The sequence below is a fragment of the Stegodyphus dumicola genome, chromosome X2, assembly GCF_044657685.1.
Source record: "Stegodyphus dumicola isolate Sdum_Otavi_A_Nest chromosome X2, ASM4465768v1".
NCBI classification, from domain to species: domain Eukaryota; kingdom Metazoa; phylum Arthropoda; class Arachnida; order Araneae; family Eresidae; genus Stegodyphus; species Stegodyphus dumicola.
Genome location: NC_140781.1, coordinates 158,178,399 through 158,198,334, shown reverse-complemented (window position 1 = coordinate 158,198,334; position 19,936 = coordinate 158,178,399). Strand labels below are relative to the sequence as shown.

At 32.4% G+C, this 19,936-nt stretch overlaps 1 protein-coding gene across 1 annotated transcript in view; it reads left to right on the top strand.

Moving 5' to 3' along the window:
- The first annotated feature begins 771 nt into the window (after positions 1–771).
- LOC118184243 (TBC1 domain family member 1-like) overlaps positions 772–19,936 on the top strand; it is a 335,166-nt gene continuing 316,001 nt past the window's right edge. Inside the window, exon 1 of the mRNA XM_085809767.1 lies at positions 772–1,599. Within this exon, the coding sequence (XP_085665893.1) occupies positions 1,045–1,599 (555 nt within the window). The 5' untranslated portion in view covers positions 772–1,044. The remainder of the gene's footprint in view (positions 1,600–19,936) is intronic.

The following is a 19,936-nucleotide window of genomic DNA, read 5'->3' as shown; positions in this document are numbered from 1 at the left end:
AGAATACACCTGTAGCCAAACAAAATACTTACTTTCAAGTGATTCTGTTAGAGCCGCCCAAACAGTATAGTGGTTAGAGGAGCCTGACTGCTATACCGAAGAGTCTGGGTTCAAATCCCGGAGAGGGCATGGTTATAACTGTTCGTCTCTTCATAGGAGATAATGGTGGCCCACCTATTAGGTGCCTCCATAAAAAAGAGACCACCACATCTCGCCGTGGTATGGATTAATGGACTCTGTTTTTTTTTATGTTGATGAAGAGGAAGATTTTGTTATATGATACTAGGTGATTAAAAATTTTTCAGACTGAACTTGAAGTTTATTACCTATGTTTTAAGCAAAACTGGTGTGACATTTAAGAACTTGGCAAGATCGTACCATGCACTTTACTGTGTGTAAAATTATTCAGTTGAACACCATAAACAAAATAGCTCTAATATAACTTGAAAATTAGTCTACGTAATTCAGGAGCTTTTTCTGCTAAATTAGGCATGGATTTGAAGCAATTTTCCTGTCGAAAGAATCCTTTGTTTATTTAAATGCTGAAAAAGTTTTAAGGTAGCGGAGTAATTTTTTTAAATATCGGGGAATCTCTTATGTTACAGAATAGATTTTTTTATTTCAAATAAGCGTGAAATTTGTTTTAACTGAGCGTATGCTATCGCCGAATCTCAAAAGCCGAATTGCGCCTTCCTTCATCTGGCAATCATTGCTTCGTTTACACAGATGGCGCTGGTGGTTACATGCAAAACAAAACAGAAATGGGCGTTTAAATAACATCAGCCGTTAGAGAGCAGATTGTGTATTAGCGGCACATGTGAGTGGGTAGGACGAACTGTGTGGGGTAGAAGATGATTATTAGGATTTTGTTTTGTCCTTTAAAAATATTATTTGTGTTTTGAAACACTGCTGTAAGCAGTATTTTCATGGAACTAGTGCGTTGTACATTATATTTCTGTAATCTGCTGAAAATTAGTGCTAAAATTTTGTAATCGTAGCTTATGTGTGGTATGTTTAAAGATGTAATTCTGCAGTGTGAACAATATGAGTCAAATTGCCACTCGTCATGGCTGTGGCTTACGAAGTTTAAATTTACCTCCAAGAGTATTTTATGATGGTATTCGTGCACTTGACTTAAAAATCAACTATACAATGTCATCTGTAACAGAAGATTCGGCACAGAAACAGCATGTGGAGCAGAAAACATATCAACTGAATGAAAAACAGACCTCTTGTGCAGAGCAGAATGCTAACAGAGCGCATACAAACCATGTGACTTTTCAAAGAACATTTAAAGTAGTTTACTTAGGTTATGCAGTTCTGGATAGGAGATATACACTACCTATGCTTCCATGGGTAATTGCAGAAATTAAAAGACATGGTTCTCAAAATGAAGAAGAGATATACATTGAAGTTACAGAGCAGTCTCTGAAAGCTGCCAGTTGTGAAAGTAATGCGTTAGTGTTTGAACACAAGTTGCAGACTATATCAAAATTTGCACAATCTTCTCATGATCCATCATGTTTCACTTACATGACAAGAGAAGTACAGAATGGACCATGTGCATATCATGTGTTCCAAGCAAATGATGAAAATACAGTAAGTAAATTTTTGTTAATGAAACTTCATGTTATAAAATGCATATAAGCTTTGTGTCTCATCTTATGTGTGTAATGCAGAAAGTATGTATGCTTTAGCGTAAGTTATGCAGTATAATTATGTGTATTGTGATACGATTATTGTTTTTCCATTTAATTCAAATGTAAAGAATGCATCTAGATTTAAAATTTCTTTTACTGTAATGAGTAAAATATTTCTTTTCCAAAAATTAAGATTTTTATGAATGATATTACAGTCATTAAACATTTATGGTTGTTTGAATGAGAACATAAAAACTCGATTCTTGAAAAAATTTGCGCTCTATTTTGCAGGAAATTCTTGGAGTGTAAAAAGTTCATAGGCAGAAAATGGGAGCAACATTAAGATTTATATCGTCGTTCATGTTTTATCTTAATTTTTATACTTTTGACTGCAGTAAATAAGTCCATTTTTGACATAAAGTTGTAATATTATATAGTTCTATTACATTTCTCTTATTTTGTGGATACCAATGCACTAATCTGATTTAATGCCTTCTTGTGGGTTTTTAAATGTGTCCATCTTAGCGCATTTAAAAGTTCAAATATCAAAATGGGAATTTCATTCTCTTCATATCCTTTCATTTCTTCAAATCTTTCATGATCTAATGCATTAATAAAAAGCTTTGAAGAGTGCTTTAAGTTAAAATAGAAACCTTTAAAATATTAAAAAGACTATAACCTTGCATGTTTAAAGTCCAAGTTTCTCATTCTTATGTTTTAAATGTCTGTATTGCTTGGCAGATATATCAGGAGTCTTCCATGTTAGTATTAAAAAGTGTAACAAACTGTTGAAAATCGTAACACTGAAGCAATTACTGTTAGCAGTAATAGTTTTTAACTGGTGCTCATAGTTTGATGAACTTGGGGATGAATCTTTGAATAACAACAAAAAGAAATATTTAAAGTTCTTGAGTTGTTTTTGGATAAAAACCATTCAGGAGGATATGTTTAAGGTCAAGAAATATTTGATTAATTCTTAACCATCTGAGTGGCTCTTGGGTTTTTCGATCTGTCATGAAGACCTGTATTTGAAGAGCCTTTATTAGCTAAATTTGTATATTTACTTACTTTAGGCTCTATTTTCATAAACTTGCATCTTTACATCTATTAAAATGACATATATGTTATTAAAGAAAGTAAGAAAGCAAGATATTGTAAATTATAAGCTAATATATACCAAGTGACAAAAGATCTCATGACCAGATAAAGCCAGCCATGGCACTCGGAGGAGTAGTGTTTTTTAAATGTAATTATTTAACTCTAGCAGTGTGCAGATGTAATTTTTTTTAATGAATGGACAGAACAAAAGAATATAAATATGCAAAATGTAACATGCTTAAATCATGTGTGTAAAATACCATTTTTTTATTTTTAATAGGTAGGAAACTATAGTTGTATTACTAAATATTTGAAATGTAATAGCCATTAATCAGATTGTTAAAGGATAAAGGCTTTTCTGAAGTGGATTTTGTTATATTTTGCATAAATAAACTCACTTTTACAACACATGTTTAAAAGCAACTAAATGTTCTTAGTTCCAACATCTAAAAAGTCTAAAATTCTGTATTATGATTTTTGTCACGCAAAGTCAGTGGCAAGTGTTATAGCTAATCTTTATTTGAATGACTTGCCCTTTCATCATTTTTTTTTGTTTTTTTTTGACAAATGTTTGGGGTAAAAATTATGGACTTTGGAGAGATTGCTAGATGAGTATCTGGTACTTCTCTGAAATACGACATTTGAGTATAATTTATGGTGCTGTATTTACCTTAAGCTTTTTATTAAGTATTTATTTTATTAAAATAAGATGTAAAACTTGAAAAACTTTGGACTGATGTGAATTATGTGCAAATTTTTATGACAAACCAATATATTTGATACATTATGTAGTATATTAGTATTATGATTATACTGTTAGTTACATCCACTCTATAAGTAACCTTCTCAAAGTTTAAAAGAAACTGATATAAATTTCATTAAATAAATGTGTACATATTTTGCAAAGTAGAAAAGTTTTCTACAATTTTGAAGTTTGTCATTGCTCTAATATTGTTCTCCCACTGATAGCCAAATATGCAAATTGCTGAAATTTGGTATTTCATTCCGGATTAATTCCTGGTGAATGTCTTGGATTTTTGTCTCATGTAATGTGAATATGAGCCAGTTTCTTTTGAAACATTTTCGTGAAGCCATTATTTCTAAGGTAGATAATGCACATTTGCTGTTCCTTATTGATTTAACAAGGCAGCTAGCTGTTTATATAGTCTTATCTTAAAACTGCTTCCAAATCGCTGCTGCATAATGCATTCATTAAAAGTATTCAAGGTGAATTTTTTTTAAACCCTTTAGTTTTATATTAAAAAAAATTGCTTAGTGCAGTGCAAGCAGTTTAAACAACAATTAATGATTTTTTGTAGGTGGATTTCTGAGAAACAGTTGAATGCTGTCTTGACTTTTTGAGTAAATAACTTCAGTATCTTAGAATTATCATTTTTGGGGAACCACAAATTATGCAGGTTTCAGCTTAATGTATTTTTATTAATTTTCAGTGAGGTGATGTTCAGTATTTTGTAATTGATATTAAATTTAATGAAAGGATTCTTCAGTAAAGATATTAGTAAAATAATAAAGTCGTAGGAATTTTCATTTTGTGATCGTGAATGTACACAAGTGTTTTGCGGTTAACTGTACATATCATCTCATTGGAATCTACTAAAAAATGTGTGTTTTGTTAATATAGGTAAAGTTTATGCATAATACATGTTTCTTATTGATGCAATACTGTATTTTATACTCAGCTTATGAAGTCCCAGTAGAAAAGTTAAATAAAAATTTATTAATGCAATTACTTGCCTCCAGTTCTTCCCTGAAAATTTTCTGCCAATGGCCGTGTCCAGAACACTTTATGAAAAATTGGTTACTCTTCGGATTATGGTAACTTGGCGATTTTTTGGCAAAAATTTGGTGACCAACCCTGCTACAGCAACCTGCTAGTTTTTTTGGACGCCATTTTGTTTTCACGAAGTAAAGGCATTTTTTTTTTTTTTTTCCTCAACATTTTTTTCCAACAATCTGCTAGCTGAATTATGCTTATGCTAGAACTTTTATGGAACAAAAGTGCTTAATCATGACGAAGATCAGGTGCGAAATTGGGAGAAAGTGCAGAATCGCCCACTGCTTGCCGCGTTTTTAAGAATTGCACATACACGATATCCATGTACACGTCGACGACCTATTTTCAATTTAAAAAAATATCCCAGAATTGCACAAAAAATGGCATTGCGCACACTCTTGACTTTATCCATGTACACTGCTGAAGTCCTAGCTAAGTAACCTTTATCGCGTTACCAAAATGTCGCCAAACTACCTGTTACCATATTCCAAAGATTAGCCGAAAAATTAATTTAGTGACTGAAAAGCCTTCTATATGTATGTAATAAAAACAAACTTGGAAGTAATGACATGTAGAGTTTTGATGGGGTAGAAGGGATGATCCATAATAACTAGGAAATTCGAGGTGAAGGCAGATTAAATCTTCAGTTTTTATTTCAGCAACATGTTGTGGCCACAATCAAGTTGGCACATTAAATGTGCCTGTCCCATTACATTTTAGGTACATTTGCAATAAGAAATAAGGAGCAGACAGGCAGCTGTTCAGCTAAGCCAAAGCGTATGAAGCAAGTGCGTAATATTCAGGATGAAATCTTATGCCAGACTGACTAAGTTTTGGTTCTCAGTGCACTTTGATTGGATAGTTAATATTGCTGTAAAATGACTATTGGTTGCTTGAGTTTTAGTTCCATTTACATCACCAGAATTATGTAAGAGCCGTATGGCATGGATTAATCTAGAAATGACTCAGTGCAGAGAGAGGTTACTATTTTTAGAATTGAGAAGGGAAATTTAGGCTGCTAATTTGATCATTTACATATTTTTTATTTTTCTTACATGTACATTATATAAGCTTGTATGACAGAAGAAAGTGTGTATGAAAGAATAAATGGGAATTTCACAGGTCTGACAACAAAATATTCAAGATATTGAAAAGTAGATTGTATATGTCTTACTGCCTTTCTGCTCTGTAGAAGACTTGCATGGCTAGAATTCTTGTTTTTGTTTATTATTATTTTCCATAGAAAGTCATTGTTGGAATTTATGTTAATAAAAATTACTACATGAATATTTAGAATCCACTTTTAAGTTTAAATATTTTTTAGCACTGAAAGCTGTAATTGATTCTTTCTTTAATTGACCTTTCTTCTGAAGGCCAATCTTATCCATAGCAGGGAAAAAAAAAAAAAAAAAAAAAAAAAAAAAACCTTTCTATTAGAACATATTTAATGATGAAATTGATTAACTAGATATGCAGTGGATGTCATTTAAAAATCTTGGATGTAATTATAAATCCTGAACTGTCTGATCTAATCCAGAATGTCTGGTATGTCTACTTATAATAGCACTCCATTTGAAATAGTTTTTCTGTAAAAATCTAATAGTATTTCAAATATAATCTTTTAAAAACTTATCTAAAAACAAATTTTTTATAGAGACCTAGAAGAAAACAAATATTTCGTTTACATTTATTAGTCTTTTATTATAAATCTTTAGTTGATGTCAATTTCAGTGTATGTTCAGTTTCTAATATTAAATTAGAAACTGTAAAGTAAAATTTGGTAGTAATTAGAAACTGTAGAGTAAAATTTGGTGATCTTTTTAAACTGCCTTACGAAAACTACAAGAGAAAATCTGAAAGCAACATACCATGAACTGATCTTAAAGCCTGTATAAAAGGAGTTACACTAATGCATTTCCTGCCTTGAAGAGATGAGTATATTTTATTAATTTTACGTAAAATCAACATAACTTTATCTTTGATGTTTGCTGAAATTCATGGAATAATCATAAATATGTTTGTTCATAACAAGAAAAGAGTGCATCCTGCTCCAAAATAAAACAGTGTAAAAATACATTTTGATCAGAGTTTTATTTAACTTTTATGAATTTTTATTTATTATCAGAAATATTTTTATCATATCTTAATATTTGAAATCTCTGTTTAATTTAAAGTATGTTATTGTGTATCATTTGCAGTATATTTTCATCATTGCCAATTTAAGTTATAGTCCACACACTTGTATATTAAAACTTAAGTAACTAAACATATTCAAAAAATGATTCATGCCTTTCATGTTTATTAGCATAGAAAATTTCTTTTACATTATAGTTGTAACCTTCTAGTGTTTTGCCATTTTCACCTCTTTTAATATTCATAGTTTATTGTATTAATTTTGTAAATCTTGAAAGAATTTTGATTTCACTTGATTGGTTAATTTAGCATTGTTCTACATGTTGTTACTCTGTACTGTGACATTTCAAGATTTGAATAATTTTTTTCTTTTTATTTAGCAGTCAGCCAGTGGAAAAGATTTGTATTTTTTATTCGGGCAGGTATATACAGGGCCAGCATCAGAGCTGGTGCATTCGCATTGGGCAGCAGAATTTAGGAGTGGCAAAACTTTTAGAATTTAGAAGTCTTAGAGTTTGTTTCGGACGATGTAAACCCTAGAGCTGGGACCTGAAATATATTTAAGAAGGGCTAATATAACATTTCTTTAAGTTCAGAATTATTTAATTGTTTTTGAATCCCATGCACACTGTTATTTAAGGATAGTGGCTTGTTTATAAGTATTTCGGATTTTTTTCTGACCATAAAAATCTTTTTTGAAGCTTAAACTAGTATGGGGAAGAGAAAATGATAAGAGTATTGTAAGGTTACAAGCAAAATGTAGAAGACATTTTCTGTGCTAATGAACATGAATAGCATGTATCATTTCTTGAATGTGTTTAGTTACATAATTTAAATAGACAAATAACAGAGAAATGCAATTGAACCTCCTATTAGCAGAAAATCGCAGGACAAAGACCTTTCTTTATCCATTATCAATGGTTGTCTGTTAAATAAGAGTGGATTGGTCTGCTTCAAGGAGCTAGGGGAATTTAGGAATTGTCTGTTAAAATAGTGTTGCTGTTTGTTATGATATATGTAGATGACAACTACCATTGCATAAGAATTTCATTCATAAATTTGCATACCATCTATGTACATGGTTTCTAACAAATCATTATGGATCTGTAAATATTAATAATTTTTCATTTTGCAATCTACATATAGATTTCTTTAATATATATCATTTTTATGCATTCATATGCTGTGAACTAAAATTTGTTAAGGGACATTTTCCCAGAAATGTGGATTGTACAGCAAGAACGATTGCTTGTATACCATACTCAACTGATTTGGTTCCAGTGAGCTCTTTTCCATTGGTTCATATCAAAATAGTTGATTGCTCATCAGAATTACATTTAGTTGAATTTAGAATGCAAATCACAAAAGCATAATTAAATAACAACTGCAAAATATTTTCAACAAGCCAGAGAAGAATTTATTTAGAATGTGTTGTTAAAGGTGATCATGTTAGAAATACGAGTTGCATTGCAATAAAACTTAAGTAAAGCTCTTATATGCATTTTGCTAGGCTTGTCTATCATCTGTGCATTTAAAGATATTAAACAATTAAAACTGCATGAGGATTTTTAAAACACCATCTACAGATACTTGCTAAGAAACCTTTGAATAAATGTGTTGGATATTTATAAGTAGTAAAGAACTGCAGGGGGAAAAAATTGTAGCTGTGCTTTATGGTTAGTCTAAAATTGTTTGAATTTATTATTTATGTGAAAGTATACATGAGGTCTATCTCCTAAGGTAAAGAAAGCCTTAATGAAGGACTTAAAAAAACTAGCCTGTGTTGACATCACGTGTAGGGAGACGATGAAAACCCTATTCATTCGTTTTTAGTCATAGAAAGGAAGAATTTTTAAATGTTTTTTACAAAAGCTTTTTTATAATTATGTTATTTTTATAATGTAACATGCTGTATTTAATTTTCCGATTTTAGTATATTATGCTGAAGTAGACTTTTGCACAAACAAATAAAAAGTATTAAATATTAAAAAAACATTTTTTGTGCAACCTTTAATAGAAAAGCGAAATGATATGAGAGTTTTTTTTTTTTTAATCTATATACATATAAAGGATGGTGTATGTTAAACTGGTAGTTGTCGTAGGTCATCTATTTCGCTGGCGATATAGGCGCTTGTAGTTTTCTCCAGCTGCGACGTAAATATGAGCTAGTTTGCCTTAAAAAATGCCTTCTAGAAAGTACTTCTATGCTGAGCATTCTTTCTCATAACTATATATTTAAGGTGGTATATCTAAGCTTAATTATGAAGTTCATTTATATATTATATGTCATTTATAGATTCAATTTCAGTGCTGGCCGTTTTTCCATTTGTTGGAAAAACTACTAAAATTTTTACGATACAAATACACGATACGATATAATAAACTATAAAAAAAAACGCTTTTGCACAATAAAAAAACTAGTAATAGAATATAATGTATAAACTCGTACAACTAAGAGTGCATCAATTACAGAAAAACTTCGTTTAGCAAGTTTGATTTTATTTACGAAAAAACGCTGTTCTTTCTTTGACCAGATGAACGCATTTCGAAATTCTCACGCCCTTCCCCCCCGCCTTCAACTGTTCTGCTTTGAATAGTATAAATTTATGCTGTTTCAGTCCTTAGTTTAGAACTTTCTGTGACCTTCCAAAACTGTGACCGGACTCCACTTTTGGGCCGCAACCCATCGTTTCGAAAGTCTAGTTTGTTGGATTGGCCGAATAGAACTAAGCGAGCAATTCTTGAACTGTGGTTTCCGTATCCTTGGAGATTCATGAGTTAATAATCAGAGGTATGCATTTTTAAAAATAAAAGTAATTTCATTTAATTTCATTATGAAAAATATTAGAAATACCTTGCAAATTAATGTTTAGGTCTCTAGCAAAAGGCAATATGAAGGGCTCCTGGAACTCTTGAAGACACGGGTCTAGACTATTCGTAAAGACCAAATCAGTTTCTAGCGTTCTGAATTAAGCTCAGATCATGAAATAATTTTTTTACGTTTATTGAAGCCGGGTTAACATCCCGGCGACGGGGGCTTGCGATTTCATGGTATTCGCCATGGGCAAAATGAATACGACTCACTTTTACCTAGAAAGTCCTTATATGCCCATATTCGCAGTAGAATAATTCTAGAATATGGGCATCCTTCACTTTTCGTTTTATTTGGAAAAAATTCGCTTCGTATTCCTCTCTCTCTCTCTTTTTTTTTTTTTTTTTCATATTACCGACATACATCAAACCTCTAGAGTTAAGTTCTTATACAAGTTCGACACTCAAGTAGTGATAAAGCCATGCCCCCTTATGCGAGAGAAAAGTAACGTGAATGCAGAGGTGTGGTCTATATGACTGTGGCCCAATTTTAAAAATTATTTAAAAAAAATAACTGGTAGAGTTTAATAAAAATTTAAAAATAGTTGTATTTTATGTCAATTTGATGAAAGTACTGAAAGGGAATATAATAGCTATACAGTAACTAAACAGTTTCGCAGTTCTAAAATATTGGCGCAGTCATACAAACCTCACCTCTGTGTTTAAGGGTTAAAACAACTTGATGTTACATTTTGTTGTCTGAGAATGGCAGTGAGTATGTACAAATGTACCTATTTTAGAATCAAAGTTTCACATACTTAATTGCAAAGTTTGTTTGAAAACATTTTAAAAAAGAATCTGTAAGGTTTCAGATTTTAAATTACGTCCAAAGGGGCGTTTTTTTAACGTTTTGTTTTTTTACCTTTATTTATTAAATATCATGTTCTGTGCACTTAAACCATAAAATTCAGTTCAATAGTAATGTCGCAAAATAATATTAAAATGAGCATATCATTAGAATTTCCGATACACATTTCCGCTGGAGATAAAAAGGTTCCCCCCCCCGTAGAGTGTTGCCATTGCTCGCTTTGAAATCCTTAAGTTTGCTAATCAAAAATTCGTTAAAGTTTTACAAAATATGAAATTGATAATAAAACAAATTCCAATTTGGTCTTCCACATGCCCATATTCGCAGTTGGATTAAGTCATTCAAAATTTGATGTCTCTAGGTACCATTATTTTATGACAATGCGAGAAACATGCATACATTTATTCAGATTCTTCATTACTCAATTTCTTCAAATATAATACAAAGCGATAATATTTGGTGGCAACAGTTTGAAAAGTGAAACGTACATTCAAAGTGATTCCACGCAAAATCGCAAAGCGAAAACAGTAGTCCCTCAGTAGGCTTTGGACTTTAAAAAAAAAAAAAAAAGGTACTTTTCCGTTTCGCCGGCGCAAATCTCGCCAAGCAGACTTTATTGGCGACAACATACAGTATACACATAAAAAATATTTAAAAATATGTTAGTTCTAAGAATTCTTTTTAAAAAAGAAGGCATAAACATTTTTAATATCGCTTAAAATTTTATAAAAGGCCAATAAATAAAGACAACAAATTTGTAAAAAGACATTAATTTAAGAATTTACTATGCTTTCATGGTTCAACATCATGATTCGCCGATTCATATCACGTGACCCCAAGCGATCTCATGTCACGTAAACTACTCTACAAAAATCTAATTATCTCAGTAATTATCTACATTAATTTCAAGTTAAATCTTAATTTGGAACACAAGTTTAAATGCAAGAAATATTTCAATGCGTACGAATAACTTACTCAGAAATTATATAAAACTGCAGTGCTTTACTTCGCTAATGCATTCTCATTAGAATTGATGAATTTAACCCTTGACATTACCTTTTCTATATTTTCGGCTTCGGGTAAACGCTGTGATTGCATCCTAATTGACTTAATTGCCGAAAATTGCCTTAGACATAAAACTGAACTATCTGATAAAAATTCTATGTAATGATATGCCAGTATTGAAAGAAACAATCAATCTGGTAAGAAAAAGTTGCGATTTGTTTTGAAAATAAGGCGTAAAAGGCTACCAGCGGGAACATTCCCTTTGGCATCGGTTGTACCATTATTGGCGACTTTATCGCTTGCGCCGGCAAAACGGAAAAGTACAAAAAAAAAAAAAAAAAAAAAAATATATATATATATATATATATATATAAGGGTCATTTTGTAGCTAGAGAAATATTAATTTTATAAGGGAATCTGTTTTGTAGTTTGGTTGATATTTATGTCAGTGGCTTCAAACTGAAATTGCAAACTGGCCGATTTTTTTTTTTAAACCAGAATGAAAATATTTTAACAAAAAAAAATTTAACTAAATTTTAAATTTCTTTTGCTAAATATTTATCAAAAGATACACGAAGAGTAATAGTAATGACGCAAAGGAAAAAAATTCCAATTTATTTTCTCTCTGAAATCTGAAGACTGGGATCTGCAAAAAAAAATTCTGTTGATTACACTTTGTAATACAAATGTATTAATAGCTAAATATTTAATTTCAAACAAGCATTTATTTCTAACCACTATATAACTGAAAATAAATTACGAAAGCTTCCCAAGTGGTACGAAACTTAAGAATAAATAATGACAACTGATTCTCTTTTATTTATCAAATTTTTCTTCGATACGTACCAAAAAAGTACTATCACGAATTGTAGACGCTCATTGCTCAATCGAATTCTTTTTTTTTTTTAAACATGCTAATTTTCAGCTGCGGGGAAGGGGATGTTCACATAATGTATTCAGAAACAAAGCGATTATTCTTATTTGCGAAAGGCCCACCAGCGGCCGAGCGGAACTATCAGCTGAACACTGATAGTTCAGTCCGAGGTTCGAATCCCGCGAACGGGCCGGCTGCATGGGTGTTTTCGTGGTTTTCCCCATGTGTAACGTGTATACGAGCCAGTTTCTCTTAGGAAGTCCTCCACGAAAGGCATCCCTCCCCTTAGGCAGATAGCCCTCGAGGCTTTGCCGTAATTAAATAACCTAACCTAACCTTATTTGCGAAAATTTGTAATTGAGGTTTTTTTATCTTTCACAATCATTAACACACATTTATCTTTTGACAGGCATGTAAAAAGATTGATAAAATCTTTTACCTTAAAATTTTTGAATAAGATTTATACCAGAGTACAAATTAAACAGCTCCGTTTGCAGATTATATGAAGCTTCGTTTTTAATGGTAATGAATTTAAGATAAGAACTGACCGGCGGCGTATCACTTTCATAATAGAAAACATATGGCTGTCATTACTTTTGCATTTGGGCTAAGAATGCGTAATATGATAATTAACGACTCATTGGCAGCTCCTATTAAAGTGTTGAAAATTGTCGTGGACAGTCATTTTATTCTATGCTGTGAAGGGAATGTAACGAAATCTTGTCTACAGTGGAGTTAAATGCCCTTGAAATTTGAATAGCATTCCTTCTGCCTCTTGGAAATACAGTTGTGTGCGTCTAGGATGTTTGTGACAATGGATGAAATATGTTCGTTCTGCTAACTAGATGGTAAGGGGGGGTACTCTTTTTTTTTCACTACCAGGTAAATAATATTTTGTACAGTTCAGTCAACTGAGCGCCTGAAGTATATCGTATAACACATTCATGAAATCTTCCGAACTTGTAGTGTTGAGGTGAGGTTATTTGAATATGGCAAAGCAGACGACGGCTATCTGCCTACAAGAAAGGATACCTTCGTGGTGGATTTTCTAAGGGAAACTGGCTTGTATTTACGCTACACATGGGGAAAACCAACCGTGCATCCAGCCCATTTGCCTAAGCTTGAAACCAGGTCAACTACCAGTATTCAGCTGTCTTAACCATTTGGCAATTGGTAGGATGACCATGTGTGTTGAGGTATTATATTTTCTTCCTTCCATTTACGTGTTGTGTGTTGGGTGTGATTACCTCTTATAAATACATGCTATACAACCCACCAGTAACCGTCTGAAGGTGTGATATTTGCTTTTCTGGTTATGAATTAAGTTACTGATAAAATTATCGGAAAAAATTAATTCAGCTGTTAGCTTCATTTCACGCTAATCGCGCTTTCCGCATCCGTGGCCAGTATGTGAAGACATATTTTATTTTTTTAAAGAGATTAAATATTCAGTAGTAAATCTTGACCTTCGCTCTGTGATCATGAGTGGTCTTTTATTTTTTCAAGTAATTTTTAAATGATATGGGCATATTCGACTTTTGAGACTACATAAAATATTTATTGAGAAGAGTTTTCCAGAATATTTGGGAATTGTTACTAGAAATCATTAATGATTTCCACATAAAAATACGCTGAATATTTTCATTGAAAATAATGACGTTGCTGGTATACACACGATGTTCCTCAGATTTAAAAAGAGAAAAAAAAGGGGGGAGAAGAAAATAGGCTAGAGTTGTACTTGTGCCCTTGAGATCCATACCGTACCTTGATGACGTTTGAAATGAGGAAATTTTTTATCGCGCGATTTCCAATAGGTAACACTGCGTAACAGGTGACCCACGTAGTAAATTTAACGCAAGTCAGAAAACTAGTTGTATTTTATGGAAATCAAAATCCTTTTTATTAATTTTATAACTTTGACTTTAAAATACATCTACATATGATCCGAAATTGTGCTATCTTTCCGCAAGTATGAAGTAAAAGCAGATAAATATTAGGAAGAAAACGTGTTATTAAAGGAGAATGAATTCGCCTGTATCTTTTATCGGTCAGTTTATTTAGGCCAATCGATATTCAATCTTATTTAGAAGGTTATACGTCTAAATTAAGATACTTATATTTCCCGAATGTTCAAGACCCTGCCGCATTCACTTTTTTTTCGGACTGAGCATCATTTGCGAATGTTTAGAGACTTGTTTTCCCATATATTAATTTATTCAATACAAAGATTATATAAAATGGAGGATTTTTAACCTTGAAAAAACAGTTAAGACAGATGAACTTAAAAATAGTTTGACTATAATGAGCGAAAACGTAACGAGCAAAAGGTTACTGGAGAGGGGATTTTTAAGAGAAGGGATACTTATATCGATTGAACAAATGTAGTATGAATTCATGTTATTTTACTCTGATAGCCTCAGTTATCACGTATGTTGGTTTTGCTAATAAGTATACGTGTAAGTGGATTGTTTTTGTTTCAAGCAGTATTAAAGATTGATTTATCACATAATGTTGATTTTTCCACTAAATCCTATGTGATATATCTGACTTCGAATCTAAAATTTTCTGAAGAACACAAAAACCTTGTCTAAAACTTAAAGGTTTATTTAACTGGAACTTCAACAATGATGAAAACTTAACATCATAAACGAAAACTTAACATTTTAGGTGGAAATATTCAGAATGCTTTAAAGTAACAGCTGTGCCGGCACGGTGAAGAACACTTTCTTTTAAAAGACTAAATCCATCTAGCCCTTTCGGCATATATCTCCATTCTCTGGATTCAGACTTCCGCTCCTACGTGTTTTGGACTTAAACGGCCGGACTGGAACTAAAACAGGACTGGATCAGGACCGGAACAAGACGGGAACCGGAATCTCTCATCCCCTGGCTTCTCCCCGGGGTATCCGCCGATAACATCGCGGACGAAAACGTCGCGGAGAAAACAACGCAAGGCAAAAACGTCGTACTACAAAACATCGTGGGAGAAAACATCGCAGTTCTTAAACATCGTGGTACAAAACATCGTCGTCGAAAATAAAGCGGTTCAAAAACTTCGCAGTTTAAAAACATCGTCGTCGAAAATATCGTGGCAAAAAATAAAGTGTTTACAAATCGTCGCATGACGATAACATCGCAGACATGCCTTTTTCAGGTTTTAATAATTGTAAATGGATATTCCCATAATGATTTGTGAGCGCAAGATGTGAAGAAGGATAATTTTTACTTTCACATTTTTTATTAATTAATAAATTTTTGCTTAAAAAAGTAAGAAGGAAACTTAAGCATAGAAAATTAAATGCAACTTATAGATTATACTTTTCATGAAAATTACCAGTAAAAACTTTATAAAAAATGATTTATTAATGGCCTTTTTTAGTTAACTATGTTGGTTTAAAATTCTATTAAGTGCTATAAGTTGCATTAATTTTCTATGCTTATTTTCTCAACAAAAATTTATTAGTTTATAAAAAAGTGTGAAAGTAAAAATTATCCTTCTTCACATCTTGCGCTCACAAATCATAATGGGAATATCCATTTACAGTCATTAAAACCTGAAAAAAGCATGTCTGCCATGTCATCGTCATGCGATGATTTGGGGCCCACCAGCGGCCTAGCGGTAAAGTCGCTGAACACTGGTAGTTCGGTCCGAGGTTCGAATCCCGCGAACGGGCTGGCTGCATGGGTGTTTTCGTGGTTTTCCCCATGTGTAACGTGTATATGAGCCAGTTTCCCTTAGAAAGTCCTCCACGAGGCATCCCTTCCCTTAGGCAGATAGCCCTCGAGGCTTTGCCATAATTACACACACACACACACACATGCAATGATTTGTAGACACTTTATTTTTTACCACGATATTTTCGATGACGATATTTTTAAACTGCGAAGTTTTTGAATCACTTTATTTTCGACGACGATGTTTTGTACCACGATGTTTTAGAGCTGCGATGTTTTCTCCCACGATGTTTTGTAGCACGACGTTTTTGCCTTGCGTTGTTTTCTCCGCGACGTTTTCGTCCGCGATGTTTTTGCCGCGATGTTTTCGGCTGTAACCTCTCCCCGGTGATGTCTACTTTGACTCGAACTAAAATGAACTGCGGTACCACTAAGGAAAGCACCTCCTTTTATTGACGGCGGTTGCCGTTACTACAGGCGATTATGCAAATATTTAACACATAAAGTGACAGAATTTTATTTCAAAACTGTCCGTTTTCCGGACTTTATTTGTGCGTATTGTCATCTCACGTAGTATAGCAACCTCCCATTCAGTCAATGTTAGTTCCAGTTAGAGCAGAGATGTATTTGATTTATGAATCCAGTCAATCGATTAAAGCAAAGTTCGAGAGATTTGTCTGCTTTGATGGGTGCCTTCGTGGAGGACGTTCGTAGGGAAACTGACTTTCGTTTGCTTTACATGTTGGGATGACCACGAAACTTCCAAGTAATCAGGGCGTTTGTCCGAGATTTTAACCCAGGCCGAGTTGCGTTTTGGCCATCATTGCGCCTCGCTTTTATTGTTTAGCTTCTGTCCTACCTACTTCCGTGTTTGTGGGGTAAAATCAATGTATAATATTTAAATAAAAGCCCATTTTATATTAAATATTATCCACTAGCTTCATATTATTAATAAGGAAGATTTATTTTATTTATTCATTTATTATTATTATTATTATTTTTATTTTTATTTATTTATTTATTTATTTATTTTTTTTTTGTGTGTGTGTGTGTGTGTGTGTGTGTGTGTGTGTGTGTGTGTGTGTGTGTGTGTGTGTGTGAAGTTTCAGAGTTCCGAAATACAGATCCGCAGACTTCTCTGACGTTTTGAATAGAAATAAAACTAGAACTAGAGAAATTGCATCGATATTTCTCTCTTTATTTCATAACATGCCGTAAGGTATGTTACTAGAGACACATTCCTGATATCTTGTAAACATGGCTGTTTTATTAATGTATTCGATTAAGCTGCTAAATGGTCTGCTTTAAGTGTACTTTGAATAAATAATGCATTGTTGGGCTGTAATATAAGGTATTTTTCTATTGCTTTTTTTGGTGAATCGAAATAGATTTTTCTACTCTGTAAAACATGCATGATTCGATATAAGAAATGGGTTTTCATTTTTGTGTTGAGAAAGCTCGAAAATTCTTCTCGAAGAAGTATTTTCGAGTATAGGCTATTCAGGATCTCTAATCGGATTTTTTAATCCCACTGCTGCGGAATATTTGATATTGCGTTCATTTTCTATTTTTATTTTATTTTATTTTATTTATTTTTTATTTGTTGTCTGCTATGAATCAATCACGTAAAATCTTCATTCGCTACATTACCAACATTCATTTCTGCCTTTATGTCATTCGTTTGAGTCCTTTGTTTGCGTTATTTCCTCTTTACTCTTTTATAATTATATTTGTTCTAGTGCTATTTCTATCGATCTGTCGTTAAACAGATCAATTACCCAGGGGGAAAAGGGACAAGTATTTAGAAAGTACGTGTTTTGCCTTGGGAACTTTTAATTCTCAGTAGGACGTAAGGTAAAAAATTTGTATTTAGAAAGTACGTGTTTTGCCTTGGGAAATTTTAATTCTCAGTAAGACGTAAGGTACAAAATTTTTTATTAAAATTATAGCTACGAATATTTAATGCCATCAAAAAATATATATATTATAAAACATAATTTGTTAAGAGAGTTCATTTGGCTGTTGATGATGAAACAACCAACGTCTTTCAAGGCTATTTAGTTCTGTTTTAACAAGATGTTAGGTCAATATCTGTACTAAATTAAATAAAAAACTAGACAGAAAGCATCAAGACTGAGAAATAATTATTAATTAATAGTTAAAAGTATTTGTCTTTTGAATATATGTATGCTAAGTCGGTTATACCACTGTAGTGTTCTAATACACATGTTCGTTGTATTAGAAGAGAAGTAATTAATTCACTTTGTAAAATACTCAGCATTCATTTTCCAAACATAACTTTTATATTTAACATAAACAAGTTACAAGAATGCATATGTCTGCACGCGAATACTAGCGGACAGATAAAGTAGATAGATGTCTTCTTTTGCACCCGCTAAGTCTTTTTGCCTGCAGGGCGAAAAATCGAGCATAGGTACAAAGGAAAAGTATATAGACAGAGGGCAATTTCGTACTTCAGAAGAGGGGGGGGGGAAGCTTCGTACTTTTATAAGAGTTTGAATGCGAGGAAGAAAATGTGGGACAAAATAAAATTAAATGGCCTATGTTAAAGAATTGAAAAATAAATAAATAAAAGTAAAAATAAATGTAGTAAAAAAATCGTAATAAGGGCCAATAGAATAAGAAAGGAATAGAAAATTTCCATTTCGGGATTGTGCCCTTGAGTGTACTAAGAATGGTGGAAGCTGTGTTCTCTTACAGGAAACAGTGACTTCCAGGTGTGTGTATTGGCAATGAAAGGTGTGATGATGATGATGAAAAATTGACGAAAAGGAGAGAGTGGAGAAGAGATGCTTCCTGTCAAAGTTATAAGCACTCATGAACATTTGTTACTTATCAGAGGGGAAACAATGCAGAAAAAAACTATGATCATGAGTGTGGCGCTACAAGAATTTGTGTATTTCAGTTAGCCCTAAGCGAAGGCAATACCCAAGAAAAAATCCAGTAAGCCACGAAGAAAAATAATCACAAACAAATGTAAAAACATGCAAGCAAACGCATGCAAAATTTGTACCCATATACAAAAATCTGGGTATGCGTAGAAGTGGGAAAAGAGAAAATCAAAGGGACAGGCGGGAGCTATAATAACAGGAAATTAAAAGAACTAAGCTAATAGTCGAGAGATGTAATAAGCAAGTAGATATACCCAGTTACACGTAAGCGCACGTTTACACAAAAGTATCAAATACAGAAAGGCACACATGGGCGTACATTTGTACAAAATATTGTAAATAAAGATAACACGAATGTAACTGTACTACTAACTGAGATACATATTCGGTTAGTTATATACAATTTCTTTAGTTTTAGGTATATGAAATGCAATTAAATAAGCAGTTACAGAGTAAACAAGAGTTCGAAAGTCCATTTACGGTTAAACCAACACATATCATTGAACCAATGATGAATATAACCTAAAATGCTTCATTTTTCTTATTGTAGATGACTGTTACGAAACAGTTCTAAGCTTATTCAATAGCACACTGTGGATTATTTTCCTTCTGTTCAGTTCGGTAAATTTTTTATAAACTTTTAATAAGTATGGTATGGATCTCAGGTGTTTGAGTATCAAGTTTTATGAAAATATCACTTATAGATCTTGTGCCCTCATCGTTTAATGGAAAGTATCGAGCGTGCTTTATGTTAAATGAAATTATTAATCATTTTAATGAATAACTAATAATATATTTGCGAAATGTTTGCTAATTTTATTTGTGTATTTGTAGGGTATGATCATTCTGAATATCTCCCATTTACAAATCTTTTGCATCTGTTAACGTATTAGTAACAAAGTGTTTAAGCTCAGTTTATGACCATTTGTAGCAAATTTTATTAGTATTGCTTTTTAAAAGTTTATTAAGATCAACGGTACCACAGATGCCACTTACGTGAAGTACACAAAAAGTTCACATGGCTGTTTAAGGGTTAAAGATTAAAGCTTTTTTTTTTTTTTTTTTTTTTTTTTATATATTAATTTCTGTAGTGCCAAATCAGGCGTTAGTTCTTGACCTAGCTAA